A 19,640-nucleotide genomic window follows, 5' to 3' on the forward strand; every position below is an offset into this window, starting at 1 on the left:
TACATAACGCCTCACAGCTGTCAGTGTCCTTGTATGATTCATAGGCTGTTTCCTCTGTAGCTACGGTAACCACTAATATAAACACAGCTACAGTCTGCTGCAGAACTTCAGTTTTGAGTATCAATAAACTGGAACATGATGCATTAACAGTATTTTGCTTGTGACTGCGATGTCTGTTTATTGGTGTTTAAACAGCAATAACACATTACTTAGTGCAGCACAAATTTATGCATTTACGCAGCAGCATCAAATGATGGTAATCTCAGAGCTCACTGAGATAACCTTTACATTTTACTTTTTTCTAATCATGAAACATTTTATTCCAAACACAGCTCCTTTCTCACACCAGAATTCCCACAAAATGTGTCCCAGCAATAAGAGTTTCACTAATTCTGAAAAAGTTGACGTCAGATTTAGTGTAAGAAGTTAGAGTGGGTACAGAGTAACGTTTTTGTCACAGCAGGCTTTCTCTACTCAGCCAAAAGCATCCACAGGAAAAAGAAAAGAGCAAGCTAGAGCCAAACAGTCATTGAAGGCAAATGCACTTTATTACTTTAAAGTCTGCTTTTCTAAAGTAGAAAAGATACACCTGGAGGTAATAAAATATTTTTTGAATAACATCAATGCAGTGTTTTGATGTAGTTGAATTTTCCAAGATTTCAGGCCTGATTTCTGCTTATTCTAAGTTACCGATGGTAAAATCTAACTGAACCATTTATTTTACTGTTGACACTTTTGCCAAAATAAAAGAGGGAAGAAAGACTCATTAATAGTGATATTTGCAGTAAATCCCAATTAGCATTTTCTCACCCAAGGATTCTTGACAGATAGACAATGTCTCTCACAACAGGGAACACAAGCACATGTTTTCCATAATAACTTTGCCAGATTAGACTGGTCTGTCTGTAAGTCTCCACTGACCACCCTCTGCTTTATACAGAATTTTATAACTGAAGATAACATAGTTACTTGACTGTGCTATAAAATGGCACTATGTGCCTGGAAAATACATAACACCTCCTGTTTAAATGCAATATTGGAGCGTCAGATTGTGTAGGAGCATGAAAGCACAGGTGGCTATGTGAGGATGTTGCTGTGGATATCTCTACATGCTGCTCACTGGGTGTTTCAACAGGACAACACTGCAGTCCACAAGATGTCTCTTAAAAAATATTTCCTCCTGGAGAACAACAGCAGTTCTACACAGGCTTCTGTCTTGAAGCTATCATCACATGCAGCAAAGTTTCTACCACTCCCTGGAAACAAGACCATCAAGCCTGTCTAATAAGATAAAGCAGGTTGATGGCCTACTCTTCTCAGAGTGGGTGGTTTGGGCTCAGAAGTTCAGCCTCTGATCAGTTGAATGGAGTTTCATACTTGATCTTGTGCTCTTGTTCAAATTTAAAACACTTCCATAAGTGGATCTTTTGGATGTCCTCCTTCAGTCTTTCCTTTCTTCCAGCTGCAGTTTTAGGAGTGAGACATCCTTCATTGTTTGGAACAGACAGATTTCACAGAGACAGCAGCAGTTAGGAGACAATGAGGTACAAATGAATGGAATTATGCTGATTGTTAATAATACCTGAAGCTAAGATTTGTGTTTAAAATTATGACCTGACTGAGAGAATGATTTCTTTGTATGCCTGACTTTTTTCTTGTAAGGGAATTTTCATAGCAGCCATATGAGGCCAGCTAAAGGGTTTGGTGAATTTAACTCTGCCAAATTTCTGCTGGTTTTATAGCAGGCTGTATTTCTCTCCTCTGTATCGAGGCCTGAGCCAACAGGGAGGAGGTTTACTGTTCGTCATTAAAACAGCATGGCAACCAAAATAGTAGCCGACATTTTTCTGCTTTACCTCATACCTGCCTTAAACACACACCCTTCTATTACTGGCACAGAAATTAAAACACTAATGTCCTTCAGTTTGTTATCTGATCCAGGAACAGATCAAAATCTGAAGTACGTTTTCCTTTTAAATGAAATTAATCATTACCTTAACATTCCTGAATCTCCAAACTTGTATTTTGTGCTGTATAGGTGTGTATTTTTCACTTTTTATGATGACACATTGATTTTATTTGACTCTAAGTGAGATGGAACCTGGAAATCCTAAATTAAAATGCAAAGAAAAACTGGAATTAGGATGTTTACTATGAGCCAGATTCAATAGAATAAAAGGTCTAGAATTGTTTCATCCCAACAAAGTAAAAATATGTGAAATTAAAAAGATAACATCCAGACAGAAAAACATGGTTAAGTAACAATAAGTAAATAAATAGCAAAACTGCACAGGAAGGTTAACCAAGGTCAAGATGGGTCTGCTGAATAACCTTAACGCAACTAAAAATGAGAGCCAGATGTATGTATTAATGACTAGAGCTCCATGATCTATTTAAGATGCTAGACAGGAAGCTTCTATGATGACCTTATTATTATTTTAAAATGAGAGATACTGGATGATCCTCTATGCTATGAAACAAACAGGTTCATTCCACAGCACATTCTTACAGTCAATGTAAGACAATGTACAGTCTTACAGTATGTACATTGTAAGACTGTACAACATACTAGGCTACCTGTTGAATGTTTTGGAACCTGTGTGGTTTCAGTGCTGCACACCCCACTGGAAGGACTTTAGCACAGGGAGATGTGTTCTATCCTCCCGGTTTTAGTGAGAACGTTCTGGATCAACTAGTCAATAACTTAACATTTCTCTAGCTCTCTGAGAGGATATATTGGTGGGTGCAGATCTGTTTAAGCAATTTGTCTATCTAATGATTTAAGTGACCTGAGCATAGTTACATTTGAGACAGACAGCAAAAGTGTGTAACTACTGCTTTATACTTCCTGTGAAAAGGACAGCCTCACAATTATATAACTTTATGCTGTATCTGTGTGAGGTGTGGTCCTAAGTTTCCTGTTAAACACCCAGTAGTAACTTCTATACCCCGGTAATAAGTCAGCTCCAGCTGTCTGACCACGCAAGAGAAAATTAGCAGAAACAATTAAACAATCACTTTATATACTCTCAATGTTCATTTTAATAGACCTGTGGTGGAGGGTGTAGTAAAACCTAGCTTGATGTTGCTGTGTTAAAACCGGCCATCCTGTTCTTCACACGCAACTCTTCCTCCTCCCAGAGGGCAGAGGTCCTGCTTCTTGTCAAGCTGATGCCTGTTTAAAAAGCAATGCTGAGAGCCAACAGAATATCCCAGACATCGTTTCACTCCTCTCACCACCTCAAAACACAGTTATGTAAAAAAGGGGATTAAAAAAAAATTGATGCCAGAAGTATGCCATTCTAGACATGGCTTGAGTTAGTCCACTTTGACATATACCTATTTCGGCTTAGATAGTCCAACTGGCCTGAAGGATTTTATCTAGCAGGTGCTTTTGTTCAGTAAATAGGGCCATTACCTTAGACGTACCCTGGTAATGGCCTCAACGCATCTCACAGTTGCACAATTGTTCCTTAGACTTCGACTTCGACTTAGACTGACTTTGTTGTCATTTTCAATGCACAGGGTGTATACAGAACGAAATTTCGTTGCATACGGCTCAGGATAATGTTTGAGGTTCCAATGTTGTGAGTAAAATAAAATACAGTATAAAATATGAATATAAATCTAAATATAAACTATAAAGTGCAGGACTGACAGTAAAATAGAAGTTATTTAGCTCTGTACATGTGCAAGGTATAAAGTGGAGACCAGTTTTTGAGTGCAGTCCAGTTAAGAGTTCAGTAGTCTGATGGCAAGTGGGACAAAGCTGTTTCTGAACCTGGTGGACCTGCACCGGATGCTGCAGAACCTCTTTCCAGAGGGCAGCAGGGAGAACAGTCCATGGTGGGGGTGTGAGGGGTCACTGATGATGTTTCAGCCTCAGGACACGCATCCTGCATCGATGGTTGATCTGACACTTCGCCCTTTTGCCTGAGCTGGGTGTGGAAGGTTGTTGCAGAAGCAGTTTCTCCTTGTGCGCCTTCTTCTCACTCACATGAGAGTTACCCAACTCTTTTGCAAGCTCAACCAGGAAGTCCACCCGTCTCTCCTGCACCCCAATGCATGCCTGATAAAGAACATGTGCATTCAGTGCTGCCATGTCAATCATGTTTGCCAGGTTTGCTGACCAGCTGTCACATAGTGATGGAACCTTGGTCACCCCCCGCAAGATTATGACTGAAATAAATGCCATTAGTTCTTGTGAACTAAATAGGTGAAGCAGTCACCTATTTATCCTCCACAGCACAAAAGGCTGCATGCAAATTTGCATGTGCAAAGTCTCCCAGATTTCTTTTGCTTACACTTTTTGCATGATTTTTTTGAGGTGGATCAACACAATTAATTTGGTTAGTTTATTTCTAAACTGTCATGTTATACCCTCTTAGCTTTATTTCAAAGAGAAACATTACTCATTTCTTTTAGAAAAACCTTGGCATATTTTTTGAAACAGATTCTATGTTTTGCAAACTCTATGTACATTTGGCAAAATGACCTGGATAATGCAGCACAACATCATGGATCAGCTGCAAAAGGTCACATCTCTCCAAAAACACTTCATGTATGCTTCAAAACTAAACTGAAGAGCACTACCTACAGGAGAGTCTACTGTAGAGCTGCCTCCATCATAGATTGCACCCACCCCCAACATGGACTATTCACATTCCTACCTTCTGGCCTGACGGTCAACGGCCACATTTACAATTGAAGAGGGGATGCTAATTTGAGCCATCAGAGTCGTCAGGGTGGACTCCGGCCTTTTGGCCCTGTTGAGCCGATATGGGAAGGACTCGAAAACCGAGCCATCCTAGTGATATGTCATGGACAACAGTGTCAAATGCTAATCAGAATAAATGAGAAGACAGACGGAGCTTAATACAATGTGATCCTGGAAGAAAAATGTGCTGAACTGCAAAAGAATTGAAGCTAAGATGGAGGTTCAGAAAGACAAGATCAAAATTATACAGCCAGAGATACTCTACAATCTTTAAGTCAGTGGTGTTTAAACTTTCCACTCAAGTTGAAATTACTAGTAGGCCACAAAAAATTAACTTTTTCATGAATATTTCCAGAAATTCACAAGGGTTATAAAAAAATTCAATGAACAGTAGCTTTTATAAAAGAAAGCCAGAATAAAAGTATGATGAATTTAATATCTGCATAAATATAAGCATTTCACTCCCACAGTATACCAGATTTTATTCATTTGTACAGTTGTACTTTAGACACAATACAGCATGAGCATGTCTTTAATAGATTTAACACATTTTTCATTTATATAAAGGTTTGCTCACTAATCCACAGAGGTTTCATTATTTTGACATTTTTCAGATCTCAGAAAAATAAAAACCAGTGATGGAAATCACTTCTCCCACTATAGATCAGAATAAAGAATCTAAAGTTGTTGTTGGTGCCCATCACCTTAGTGTAGCCAAATACACCAACACATACACCCCCACAAGATTATACCCATGTGAACAGGATCTGCCTGTGAAACCACAAGCCAAATGCTGTCATACACAAACCCAGTTTATATGCTGTTGTTGATCTCAGTGTGGGTTGGGAGGCCTCTTGCAGCACTAACATCAGCCTGGAGGAAGAAAGTACTGATGATTTTTACTCTACTGATTCAGTTCTTTAAATGTAGACATGTTTTATTGTTCAAAACAAGATGGCAATGTTACTGTAGCTATTAGAGATAATGCACGTTAATCTGCTGTGTAGTAACAGCTTTTAATAAAATGCTATGCATTTCACACCGTATATTGACAGCTAAAGGGGCAGGATTGTGTCTTTTAACATCAACTAAATGGTATTCCACCAACTCTTAGTGTTAAAAGTCATTTTTCTTCTCAGTCTCAAATAGTGCTGCTCTAGTTTTAGTAATTCTGCTTTTTCTTTCTTATTTATTTTTTTGAAAATCTTTAAGTCCTCCTTTTCTGGCTGAATCTTTGCTTCTTTTTTTGGACGAATATTCCTCTGGTTCTGGATGCTGTACAGCTGAAACAACTTCTACTGATTCTTTTTTCTTTTTGTTTTAAATTTTGGACATTTGTTATGTGTAACCATAACAATAAAGTACCGTAGTTTTTTTATAATCCAGAGCAGCTGATTAACATCTCAAAAGCTCAAATATAGAAAGGACACCTATGCCATGACTGAGTGGATATTACAGTCAGCAAAGACGTTGTACAGGAAGATCAAGCTCCAGCAGAACAATTTCAGAAATGTGGTCAGTGATGAAGCAGATCAGGCTTCAAGCAAATGGAGAATCAGACAGATGGGAGTCTGGACAGAGAAAATGAGCTGAACCAGTATGGATCAGAGATCGGGGTGACAATCCAAGAATTGGCCACAAGGAGGTGGAGCGTTGGACAGCGGTCAGGTGAGTACTGAGACCTGAACGGCTTGGAGTTAATGCTGAGGACACCCACACCACAAGTGACTGACAGGAGGAATTCAGTCAACTTGGACCAGAGGGCAGACCTGAAACACGGAGGAGTAACAGGCAAATGACCAGACACAGGAGGTCATAGGAGAAACCACACAAAACTCACAGGACTCAAGACTACCGATGGAGGATAATCAGGCACCAAACGAATCTTCAGCAGCTTCTTATACCCAGGTAGCGGGCTTGACAAACTCGTGCTCAGCAACAAAAGATCCCAGGAGGAACAGGAGATCTCACACTCACACAAACACTTGCACAGCAGAACCCAAAGGTAGACATGCACATCAATGGTGACATATCTCAAATCTGGATTGTTTCTTTCTAATAAACACTTTCTATTTTTTGAATTGTACAACACTTTGGTAAGCATCTGTTGTTTTTATGTGCTATGCAAATAAACTGACATTGACATTTGAATCTCCTGGGTAGTGACACATTGTGTTGATTTTCAAGCAATATGTTTATATAAATCTTCTGCTCTCTTTGAGCCACAAAGCAACAGTTATTTCCCTGCCAAGTTTGGTTTGTTCACACACCTGTGGTATGGTATGTGAGTTCATACAGGGAGACACAATAAAGTAAACACATTAGTAAACTTTTGGATTTGCTGTATTTATAACAGCAGAGGGTTTGGGGGTTTTTTGCTATCAAGATATCACTAACACAATTCACATTATCTTGCTTTTTCACTTATAGAGTCCCACGGGGTTCAGTACTCGGTCTAATAGGCCACACTTTATATCTTCTTCTAATTAGTAGGATTAGAAAACAACAGGAGTTTCTTTTGCGAATAAATCTGAATTATATCTGATAAATAAACCAATAATATGTGTTTTTTGGTATTATCATTTTATTCTTACTTTAGTTCACATTCAACATGTATTTGTCTTCCAATACCAGTCTGAGGAATTTCTGACTTTTAATTGTACCTGGCCTTTACTTCTCTCGTAACAGGTTTTTCCAAAACCACTTCCATAGCGGGGAATATTCTGTTCCAATAATACTGGACGACTGTGTTACTTCTAGCTTTACTGCTGCAGTTCTTTCAGAACCAGAGCAATTTGTTAATCCAGGGGGGAATCTTGTTGCTAGTGTTCCTCACTCTAAATAAACAGAAATTATGAAAAGGAAATTTAAAATAATTTGCAAAAATGAGCATAGATGTAAAACAGTCAGACTCTGCAGTCTGCTAGTGAAATGAGTGAGGAATTTTAGCTGAATTTAAATGAATTCTGATGAGATCACAGTTTATAAAACTAAAACATCTGGAATAGGAAAATGCACCAAGTGAAAAAAATAAAACTCTATGTGATCCTGTTAAAACATAAATAATCCTGAAAAAAATAAACACCTGTAGTGTAGGTGACATTATGTGATCAGTGTGCTCATAAGAAGAAATAGTCATATTTTGATATTTGATTATATACAAATAAAAACAAATGAAGAACAATATTTCAATGCATATGATTTAGAATGGAATCATCAGTGTTTATCCATATATGTTAACATTTCTAATGCACCTAAACACTTGCTAATAACTTAAGAAACGTCATTTTTTTAAAATGACAACCTCTAGTTTAGGTGTTGGGAAGTTGCTGGGGTTTGGGTTCTTACAGTGGGTTCTTCTACAGTGTTCCACCAGAGGGAGCCAGAGAGTTGCTGCTCACCCGAGGGCGGACCTGCTGAGCAATTACACACCTGAGTCATCTGCTTCACCAGCCAGAGAGGAGCCAGTTGCCAGTCCACTGGCACCTAAGTGTTTGCCTTCTATGGTCGTCTGTGCCTCCCCATTTTTTTTATTTTTAATGTTTTCCTGAGATTTGTGATGTTCCAAGACTTACCTGTTATAATCTCCTTTTACCTATGGCTTCCTGATTCCATTTTCTGTGCCACCTTGGTTCCTCCTTGTGCCTCCAAGTCTATCTAGGAAGATTTCTGGTTTAATTTTCATGTTTGGCAAAGTTACACTCAAAGCTCCCTCTCCATACCTCGCTGTCACCTTACACTAGAACCGGGCCTTGTCCCTCTCTCTCCTTAGTAGACTCATCATCACCATCATCTGCTGTGAGATTCAAGTTCAATCCACCTTAACATTCATGTTCCCGCTGCTCATCTGCTGCCTAATCTGCTTCCAGGTTCCACGGTAAAGACGCACATTCCAAATTTGCTTGTTCAATAAACTTTATTCTTTTTTCTTTTTTTCAATCACCTCCTGAGAGTGCTCTGCATGTGGGTCACAAATGTACCTAAAACATGACATAAAGATGTTGTCCCTAGTAGAATTCAACTAATAGTGTCCCATTAATATTCATAAATACTTAATGAACAAGATTACATTAGATTAGCTTGCGTACCTTGACACATCTTCTTATGTAAATATAATGAAACCCACAGATGTTCAGCAAAAATATTCATTTTACATAATAATTTGAACGTAAAATAGTAAACATTAAACCAGCATCTTCAGAATGTTATTTCTTAAAGTATGGTGTCAAGTGTTTGATAAAAAAAATTCTTCATAACTTAATCTATTTAAATTGAGTCAATGCAAAAAGTTCAGTATGCTGTAGTGAGGATTTTGGAGCGTAAAGGGTTAAAGTCTAAATGACATCCCCAGATGTTACACAATTTCTGCTCAACCAAACATGTAAACTGAAGGGAAGGTTTTGAACATTTGTACTGATTTCAGTGTTAAAAAATCAAATATGCTCTGATCACAACATGTTTCTTTTAATGTCTGAAAGTAAAAAAAAAATAATGCTGTTGTTGGTGATGTCAGCAGAAAAAATACATTTTATAAGAATAACACTTCAGCTTGACAATTTTGTTTACCATTAAGGTTTAGACCAAATACCTTATTAGCATATCACAAGATGTCTTTGTTATCTATTTTTTGCACAGTTAAACAAAATTTATCAAGTTATTTTAGGTTTGAAATATATCATTTGCACAACATAACTTCATTTGTTTTTGTATGTTGCAATAATTGATTCTGTTGAGGCAATTATTTTATATGTGACAGTAGGGATTGGCCAGCAAGTTATCCCACAATGCTTTGGGCCAACAGCAGCAGCAATTAATTAAACCATTTTTTTATTCGCCACAAAAATTAGTTTTGAGACGTTTCAGACAAAAAAGTAGACTTAAAAACTTCATCTCTACAGTCAGTTCATGAAGAATGAGGCTACTTTCAGAGCAGTAGAGTGCTTATTGGCTAGTTTACACATTACAATTGCATGCATGAAACTGCATGAGTGAGATGTATGCACATTTACCCCACTCTGCCTGAAGGCACGTTGCATGGAGTTGTGTTTGTTTTACTGGAAAACAGTGAACTAGCGATCACTGCCTGACCTTTTTCATTTTTGAATTTAAAAAACTTCTGGGTTTGACTTTACTGTTCTTAAATTTGATATTTTAAAATACATTTTAGTGGGTTAGATTTGTTTTATTAATCCAATGAAACATAAACACTATTAATGTTTCAGTTACTTAACTCAGCTATATCAGCTGGTTCCACTAAACTAGGTTATTTAACGTCAACATGAGAATATGAGAATATTCAAGTTAAATCCAGGCAATGAAAGCCAAGAACCTTATTACAAGTCAGTAATGTTGAATAAACTTAATTTAACTGGCATGAGTAAATTCTATTGTCATCTTGTAAATGTAAGTCACAACATTAAGTTAAATAAACTTAAGTCCAAAGTGTTGAATTTACTGAACTGAATATTTTGTCTTTACTTAAATGACTACGTTCAAAGTAAATATGTAACACTCTTCAGATTTGATTAACTAGGTTTAGTGGAACCAGTTAACATAACTTGGTTAAGTAGATTCAACATTTCATTTCTTAGAGTGTGACTACAAATCCATATCATATCTCTTTGATTTTTATCGATAAAAGCCATTGAAAGCCATACTCATTCTCCTTCCACTGCTCAGTTTTGCATAACTCAGCGTTGGTGTATCACATAACTCCTCCCCCACCATAAAATTGTAGTTGTCTATTACCGTACTTTTGTTGCTTTTTCATTTGATTTTTATGTTTTTCTATATTTAATTAATCTCAATTAGAGTATTTATGGTTGTAATAGATTTGTCCCGCTGTGTTTCATTAGAAAACGTTTGGTTTAGTAATGTGGAGTGTAGTCAAAAAAAGATAATAGGTCAAAAATCACGGCCCACCGTGAAGTTTACAAAAGCGTGTACAGAACCAGCACAAAGAATCCAGTCCACCTTAAAACACAGTTACACATTTCCTGAAAACGCCCCGTGTGTGCCGGGGTGCGTGTACGTGTGTGCGAGAAAGAGAGAAAGAACTCAAGTGACTCTGAGTTGTAATAATAAGGTGGCGTTGTTTATCCAAAGAGAAGGGGCTGGACATAGTCTGAATTCAGAGCCAAACTTTTCTTTACTTCCATTTCCTTCTCTTCACCAAACACCCAGGAGTCTAACACGAACCGCAGCGTCGAGCGAGCAAGGTCAACAGCAGTGGCAGCCCCGCGAGCTGTCAGAGGCACCGGGCCGCCGCGGAGAGAACCTATCTTGAGTTGTAGAGGGAGAGCGAACGGGCTGAACGAACGGAAAGCTGGAGGAAAGTTGAGTTGAACCGAGTGGCACCATGTTTAATAATCCGGGGACGTACGCCAACAAGAAGAGGAAGAAGCCTGTCCTCAAGCAGTAAGCACTCTCTCTTCTGTCTTCACATGTCCCGTTCTGCTACCACATTACGTGCGCTAACCGACCAAGACATTTTTTACCAGAGTTAAAAAAAACAACGCTCTTGACTAGTAATTAACTCCTGGTTTAATATGTTTGAAAGACATCTACAATTACCTTTAGTGTGCTCAATAAATTATTTCTAGCTCATTAAATCCAAATTAACTTATGAAATATTTTGCTTTGAAAATTACTGTCAGCTATCATGTGGAGTATGTGAGTTCTGGAGAAAAAAACAATACAATTGCCAGGATAACAGAAACTGACACGACTGAATTTGTGCGTATGTAGAGTTATGTGCTGGTAAGACCACCTTAACAATGTGTCTACTTGGATCTGGCATGAACATCTTGCCCTCGCGCATTAATCACAATCAAGTTTGAGAGTCGGCTGCTGCTCTCACGCGATGCTCGGAGGAGGGCGGGGGGTGGAGGCGGGGGCTCGCAGCCTGTCGCTGGCTTTTTGTAATGTGATCTGTTGTTGCGCAACACCCCCCCCCCTCCTTTCTGTCTCTACTCTCTCACTCTCGTACTTCCTCTTCTGAGAGGGGAGATGTGCTACCAGCTCTCCGTCTAACGGGTCCGTTGAGTTTCCTAAATCTACTGGGATTTACCCTGTCCAGAACTGAAGTAAACTCTGTTTAAGCTGGTTTCGAGAAACGATTCGCCTGGTTATCTGACGGCCTACATCCAGGTGTCCCACCCTTCTTCCCCCTGTGAATTAGCCAGACTGAGCAGCCTACAGCCAACTAGTTTCACAGAGCACACCTGTTAACGGTCGCTCGTTCTCTATTTTACAACGTGCATTTGTTATTGAACCAGGTAGGTTTTAGTAACTCGGGCGAGTCCCAAGGATGTTGTTTTACATATGGGCTACCAGCAACCTAAAAACATTTTCCACTTTTTCCTCTCCAGAATCAAACATCACAGCTATTTTACAACCATCAAAGAACTTTAAGGTGACTCATTAACTGAATGTCCACAACATCTTTAGATTTTCTTTATGCTAAATATTTTATTAGTAAGGCATTTTTGCAAGGGTCAGTACAGCTTAATTCAGTAGCAGAAATAATCAAATAAGTAAAATCAATCATCTAGTCTATCTTTCCCTACTGCTGACACTGAGAACTAAAAAAGGAACCTTAGAGCGAGACGGACGGAGTTTGGCGCCTCGAACCCCAGACCTGGCACGACGACGAAGAAGGTGCGGCAGCAGGAGGAGGAAGTTGATCGACGAAGGCAGGGATCTCTGTAGGTCCGATGAACTTCTTCTCCGCATGGATGGTGAGGTCACACAGGACTTGGTGCTGGCAGGAAAAAAGGCACCAGTTCTTCTTCCTTGTCTTTGTCTTCATCTTTGTCTTTGGGCTCTGAACCCAGCCGATGAGAGAAGTGCGATTCGAAGCCACAGATTGTGGGCCAGACGGGTTGGTCTCCATGTGCAGGACAGTCTCCGGCTCCGTGGCCCCGGCTCTTCTTCAGCTGCAGAGTTCTTTGTCCATCTCGATCTTGGCTCGAAGCTGCCCGGAGGATCCAACGAAAGGTTCCTCTTTTGCACCCACCTTTTATAGGGTTTATCCACCCCCCTGGTGCGCCTGCTGTCTGCTTAGACAGATGATCTCATATCCATCACTGTCTTACAGACATTTCCTGATGTCTGAGCTAATGTCTCAGGGTTGCTCAACCTCCTGTGTCCATTGCCTGCACGACATTTTCTAAATAAAGCATTGATCATCTCTGCTCTCCTGTTAGTTCCCCTTTTTCCCTTCCTTTCACCTTTCACCTACCATCTACCTCCAACATATCAGTGATGTTTAATTGCAGTTACACCTTTTTACACCATTTCAAGTTTAATGTCAAAATCACATTTATCACATTTATTTTCTTTAGCTTCTCTGATTTAGCATTCATTTATGATTTTATAACCATAACTTATTAATTATTCTTATTATAATCTTAATGTGAGTTATTACAGATGTTTTCTGAAAAGAAACCAAGAATAATCCATGATTCTAATTATTTAATACCAAAGTTACAGTTACTTGTTTTTCTTGTAAGTGTTCTCACAAATATAAGTGTAAGTATTATTACAAGTAAACCTGTATTAATATAAGTATTTTACTTTGAATCTTATCCAATTACTAATAATGTTTAGATTTCATTCTTTAAAACTTTACCTTTAAACTAAGGAATAGTCTCAGCTATTTTTATAAATCTGCAGGCTGGAAACTTCCTCTTTTTCCAGGAAACCTGCTTTTCCTGTTTAATGACTCTCTCTGACTGACTATGATTTCTTATGATTAGATAGAAAAAAGTAGAATTAAAGCGAAGTTTGCATGAGACAAAAACAACACACACAACCAGATTTATTTTATTGACACTTAAGTCTACTGTTGGGCCTTGATGTCACTTGAGTGATTCATTTTAAAGATAACTTTATTTATTATTACTGTTAAACTAACTTTATTGACACTTAAGTCTACTGTTGGGCCTTGATGTCACTTGAGTGATTCATTTTAAAGATAACTTTATTTATTATTACTGTTAAACTAACTTTATTGACACTTAAGTCTACTGTTGGGCCCTGATGTCACTTGAGTGATTCATTTTAAAGATAACTTTATTTATTATTACTGTTTAACTAAAATCTCCAGCATGGGGAAGTGGGATGAGCTCGGATTTTCTTGACAGATCCAGCCTCGCGCAGCGCGTAGGGCTTCGGGATCAGCAGCAGCAGGCTGAACGTCTCTGCTCTCCGCTTCTCATCGTGGGACTTTAGCGCTCTCACGGCCCTACAAAGCTGCTGTGGCAACCAGGCTTTTCCAGTTGAGTTTAAATATGGCTCACTGTTTATTCTCTGTACTGCCACCTGTTGACTAGGGTTGAGTCCAGAAAAATGGTCTATAACAGAGGCCATCATGCGCAGACGTTTCTAATGTGTAAAACTGATTAAAAGTCGTGAATCTGTATAGTTTTTGGCTTTGTTGACACTGTTTGTTGTGGGTTGTTCCACTGTCTGAATCAATAAAAAGATGATGATAAACCTAAACAAGTAGTGAACAAACAAGACATAAAGTAAAACAAAACTATAGTCAACAAAATTACTATTTAAATTAATGACCCATAAAATAATGTCTTCATTAACAAAAAATCGAAGGGTTTCAAGTTCATCTAGTCAGGAACCAATATGAAGCATTAAAATTATTTTCGGCTTATTTTACTTTAGTGTCAGGAAGTTATTGCTGCCATTTTTTGAGACATTACTAGACACCAGTACCGTATATTTGTTCTGAAATGTAGTACAGCAGTGTCAACATCCACTCTTTTCTAAGAGCAATTTTAGTCTGGGACTGGGTTTAAGTCTGGAGAAGCAGTGGACATTTTGTTGTTTAATTTTAAAGCCAGTTGTATTGTTGTCAACCGTGAACCATCCATAATGTTTCTTTCAGTGTGATTTCCACTTACACACTGCAGAACAGGGTTAATTGGCAAAGTTTTTCTTAGTTCACCAATTGTGGTGATAGAGAATTGTGTGTCATTTATAGAAAGTTCCCAAAGAAAAATGACCCGTTTCTGGTCATTTTGCTACATCACTGCAGTCTTATGCTGTTTTGGAGATTTATGCTAGATGTTTTTAGCATAGCATAGCATAACAATCAACATAGCATGTTGAACCTCAGATAACAATCTGTTATGCTATGGACAGATTGCATAACAGTCTGGCATATGGCACATGGTTATGCTGTGGACCATGCGCCATTTGATGTTTTGAACCAACAAACTTTAGTGAAAATAACTAACCACAGTAGCTCCTTCATAAGGAGTTTTTGTTTCATCAGGGGTTATCTCTTCTCTTATTTTATAAAGTTGACTGACCATAACAGATATAATATAATGACATATTTTATGACATGTCAGGATGCCATAAAATAAAATCATAAAATGTTCACGGATGAAATGAGGAAATATGAACTTTATTGTACAAACATACACATCGGAATCCCCTGTGTTATTATTCATTAGAGAATAACAAAGGCAAAATGGGAAAGTTGTAAGTGGAATAGTTAAATTAAGTTGCTTCTATTGGGTTTAGCAAGGACAGTAGTTGCAAGGTTCTGTTGATCATTTCATTCTTTCATTTGTGAAACGAAGGTGTTAAGGTAGTTTGCTGGTCTGGAGGAAATGAGTGGGGGGACCGGAAGGTGGGGATAGGGGGATACAACAACACAATGGAGGTAAGATGTCACCAGTCACTTTAGAGAAGCAATTGTTGCTACACATCAATCTGGGAAGGCTTAACATGACATTTCTAAACTATTTGAAATCAGACAGATTAGTTTTACTGACTGGTGCTTTAACTGTGATTATTAGTAGCTGTTCCTCACCCACTGAACTTTAACCTCAGATTCTTAGACAGAGGTTACACTCTGGAAGTGAACTAAAATCCCAAAGTCAGGCAACATTTTGGAAGGCTGTAATTATTTTTATATTTGTACCTCTGAGCATAAATATTATGTGCAGTGTTACAAAGTTTGAAAACCCTAAAATTCAGAATATTCAGCTGTCCCTTGGAAAAGTTTCTGGATTTGACCTACAGTATAAAGTCGACCATGAATGTCTCTGTAGACTGAATTATTCCTGACCCATTCACTCCTTTGCCAGTTCAAACCTGGATGAAAAACCATGTGACATGGATGACTCTCGAAATTCAGATGGAAGTCCGGAATTGGATTTCTATAGTTGAAAACAAAGCAAAATGGATCACAGCGAGTACGCTAATGCCCTAAATGGGCTGGAAGAGACGAGGTATCTTGACAATATACGCATGTATTTAGGATATGATCCATATTATCTCGGTAAAAAAGACTTCTCTTATAATCTTGAGGATTTACCTGGTGTCGAGGCGATCAACATAATTATCTGGAGCTGCAGAGTTCATACTATACGACGAGGCAGAAGAATGTTTTTAAAAGTCTGGAGCATATAATTATTTAGTATCTGGTTGGGTCAAATATTTAGGGTCAAAAGAAGCATTTAATGACTTGCTTATGCTGGGTGAGTAGTGAGTTGTGCTATTTTAAGTTATTATGATAACAATGCTATCGCTAACAACAAACTAACCCATGTTATTTCTATGAAATGAACTTGGATCTCCTGGTAAATAATTTATTTAGCTTCTGTAAATCCAAATTCATGCTGGAGTTTTATGTTAATATTGAGTCGTAGGACGCTGGATTCAGGTCCAATGTAGGTCAACTATTTGTAGCGATCTACAGATTCCCGAAGTTCATGTCACACAAATATAGTTCATGGCCAGACACGAACCATGTGGGGGAATAGTCACAGCTCACTGTCTGGGTAGGTTATATTTAATTTATTTAGCTTTTTTTTTTTTTTTTTGCATGAAAGTCCCACTGAATAAACATTATATTTTCTGTCCATGACTTGGCACTGAATTAGCTGCTAATGACATTAGCACTCTGGGGACTACAAAGCTAGGGTGTAAAAATAATATATCTTACCTTACATATGAATGCTTGTCCTTCAAAGTAACTGTCCAATAAAATATCTGGAAATACGATTTAAGCGACGGGATCATTACCTGTCAGAAAGTGGGCACTGCAAACTCTGGCATTGTTAGTTTCTGCACCTCCTGTTTTGACCAACTACCTTCCAAACATGAAAACAACGTTTATCTTTCTCTCCATTGGAACAGTTGGGACAACCATACATGACACAGACTTTAGGCATTTTGATGCTGGACCAACAGAAGGGCTGCATTTACTTCTTGCCCTACATTAGGTGACGTCGGCGCTACGTCATCTGAAACCCAGCAATACATTCATTTTGTCTTCATAAATAAACCAGTTAGCTGAAATGATTCCATATCATTTTTCCTTGTAATTAAATATTTTTATTAATTGTGGAAAAAATTTGAAATTTCATGTTTTATTAAAGTTTAATGATGTAGTATTTTAAATTTTTTATTTTACTCCAAAAACATGACTGTCAGTTTGATTGGTCTTTCTAGATTCTCCTTGGGTGTGTGTGTGTGTGGGCATGTGTGTGTGTGTGTGATTGTCTGTCTCTGTGTTGCCCTACAATGGACCGCCTGTTGACCGCTGGAGATAGGCACCAGCACCAGCTGGTGACCAAAGTTGGGATAAGCGTGTAAGATAATGGATGGATGGATGGAATTTTACTGTATTTTATTAATGGTCCTTACAAATGGGCTTACAAATTAGCTAGAAAATCTATTCACAATCTATAAAGACTTTCTGTTTGTGTCAAATAAACTTCCTCCATACAGCTGCTCTCCATTCAGTATAAGGCACCTTGTATAGGAGTTGCCTAGTTATGGAAAGACAACTAGTTGTTAAATATGTTAACATTATAGACCCTTAAATTTAATCCTCAAATCATTAAGACTTATAAATATTCTAAATATGCACAAAGCATTGGATCAGCCACTGGTTAAAAAAGGTAGATCCTCTTAAGTTTTTTAAAAAATTTTTTAGAATTATTGTAGCATCTACTGTAAGATACCAATTGTTTTTATAATCATCTTTTATTTAGCTAAACTTTTAGCACAATTTTAATACAAGGCATGCTTTAAATGTTGTTTTACTCTTCCACCATGCAACAGGAATGCTGGACAAAAGAAAAGGAATGAAAACATAGAACTCACTTCCTTCATCTGTTTTAAATGTAACAAATGCTGGAGCCTTGCTTACTTATTTTATTACATAAAGTGCTATAATTGTACATTGAATTAATATACTATGTTTCTAATATTATGTTTAGTGTGTGTAAATGTTTTTGTAATAAATGTTTTTTAGAGTAGCTGTTGTTATGGCAATGGCTAATAGGGATCCAAATAAACAAACAAACCAACAAATATGTTTTTTCCCACAATCAGACACAGATTAGAATATTGCAGGACATGTGTAACTTTAATTAGGTGTCAAGTAAGACTTTAAGACTTGAGCAGGTCAACCTGCTGATTGGAAGGTGACTCTTGTGCAGTTGAGGCCTTGTTTACACAGTACCACATGTTTTCTTCAGCACTAAGGATCATATTTCTGTATGTTATACTGTCAGTTTGTAGCTGCTTTATAAAGTATTAAAGCTCTGCTACAGATGGGTGGAGAAGATCATCTTACTAGTACAACATGGAAATATCACAGCCTGCTAATGCCTAACTTAAAACACAGTTTAACAGTCAATGTGAATTGTCCAAATAATGATGGGCAAGTAAAGCCTGGTGGCCCACCAGACTTGTATTACACTGGGGGAAGCCCTGCATGTGGTAATATTGATGAAAGTGGTGTAATGGTTCTTTCATATAGTGGGGTCTTGAAGGTCAAAGGCCTCTCAGTGGGCCTGTGTTCACAGAGATCTATTCAGTCAGCTTGTGCTCTGAAGGATCCTCCTCTTTTTCAGTTTTGCATTCAGATTCCTTACTGAGCTTATCCTGTATTCATTCACAGACTGTGCACAAAGTGGTGAACCACAAGCCCTCATTGCCTAGAAAGACTACGCCTTTGGTGGATTCTCCTTTTTTCCCCACAGGACACGGGTTTTGATGGGTTGTTTCAGTCATCAGAAGATGAAATTACTCGATCTGTTAGTTAGAGAAGTTGTCTCTGATCATTGACTACAGGTAACACGACCTGGAGGTTCTTCATACAGCAATATCTCCACTTTAAAGGCGGACATTAAAGATGTCCGCCATGTGTTTTAGTGTATAGGTAAATAGAGAACAGAAACCTGCATCCCTGGAGCTTGACGTACCAACGTCCTCTCTGGGTCCAGCATGGATACATGTGCTGTGCTCACACAGAGATCTGGACATTCCCAGGGTAAATTCCAAAGGAAAGAGGTGCCTTGTCTGTAGACGTCTGTGTTTCTGGAGATTTTGGGGCTGAGGTTTCCTGCGCAGCCAGCTGCACAAAGGCAGCATTGAGCCCAAGCATAAAATGCTGTGGTCATTCCTCTGGGGCATTCCATGGCAGAGTGGCCCATTAAGATTGCCTTTTATTACTGGGACACCTGCTATGTATCTTGCCGGTTATTTTTGCTGTTCATCATCCTTATAAACTAATTTGGTGTGGTGCAGATTCTTCTTAAATGTTAGAGCAACACTTTGTGCTTGCTTGTCCATAAAATGCTAAATCAGCTTGAAATGTTACTGTTCTAGACATAGGACCTTGGAGGGAAGTGCAGAAATAAATGGATATAAATAAATTGGGAGGAGAGAACTCTTAGGTGGTATATTGTTTTCAGAATAGTGAAAGTTGTTTTTTCTTGCTTGGTGTTTTGTATTTATTAATTAAAAGTCAAAATATGGCATGTTACCTGTCTTGATTTATACAGGTGAAGAAAGATAATTACAAGACTTGATGTATGTTCTTTGGGTCAAGTCTCTGCCAGCTTTGGACCTGTATAGACTTCTTCCGTCTGGACTC

General features: G+C 38.2%; 1 protein-coding gene across 2 annotated transcripts in view; it reads left to right on the forward strand.

Moving 5' to 3' along the window:
• Positions 1–10,718: 10,718 nt before the first annotated feature.
• LOC114148001 (aryl hydrocarbon receptor-like) overlaps positions 10,719–19,640 on the forward strand; it is a 45,569-nt gene continuing 36,647 nt past the window's right edge. Inside the window, exon 1 of one of the 2 annotated variants that reach the window (XM_028022876.1) lies at positions 10,719–11,134. In XM_028022876.1, coding sequence (XP_027878677.1) covers positions 11,076–11,134 — 59 coding nt within the window. In that variant the 5' untranslated portion in view covers positions 10,719–11,075. The remainder of the gene's footprint in view (positions 11,135–19,640) is intronic. The other variant, XM_028022877.1, reaches the window with a different exon arrangement.

Source organism: Xiphophorus couchianus, chromosome 7 (genome assembly GCF_001444195.1).
Source record: "Xiphophorus couchianus chromosome 7, X_couchianus-1.0, whole genome shotgun sequence".
Classification (NCBI taxonomy): domain Eukaryota; kingdom Metazoa; phylum Chordata; class Actinopteri; order Cyprinodontiformes; family Poeciliidae; genus Xiphophorus; species Xiphophorus couchianus.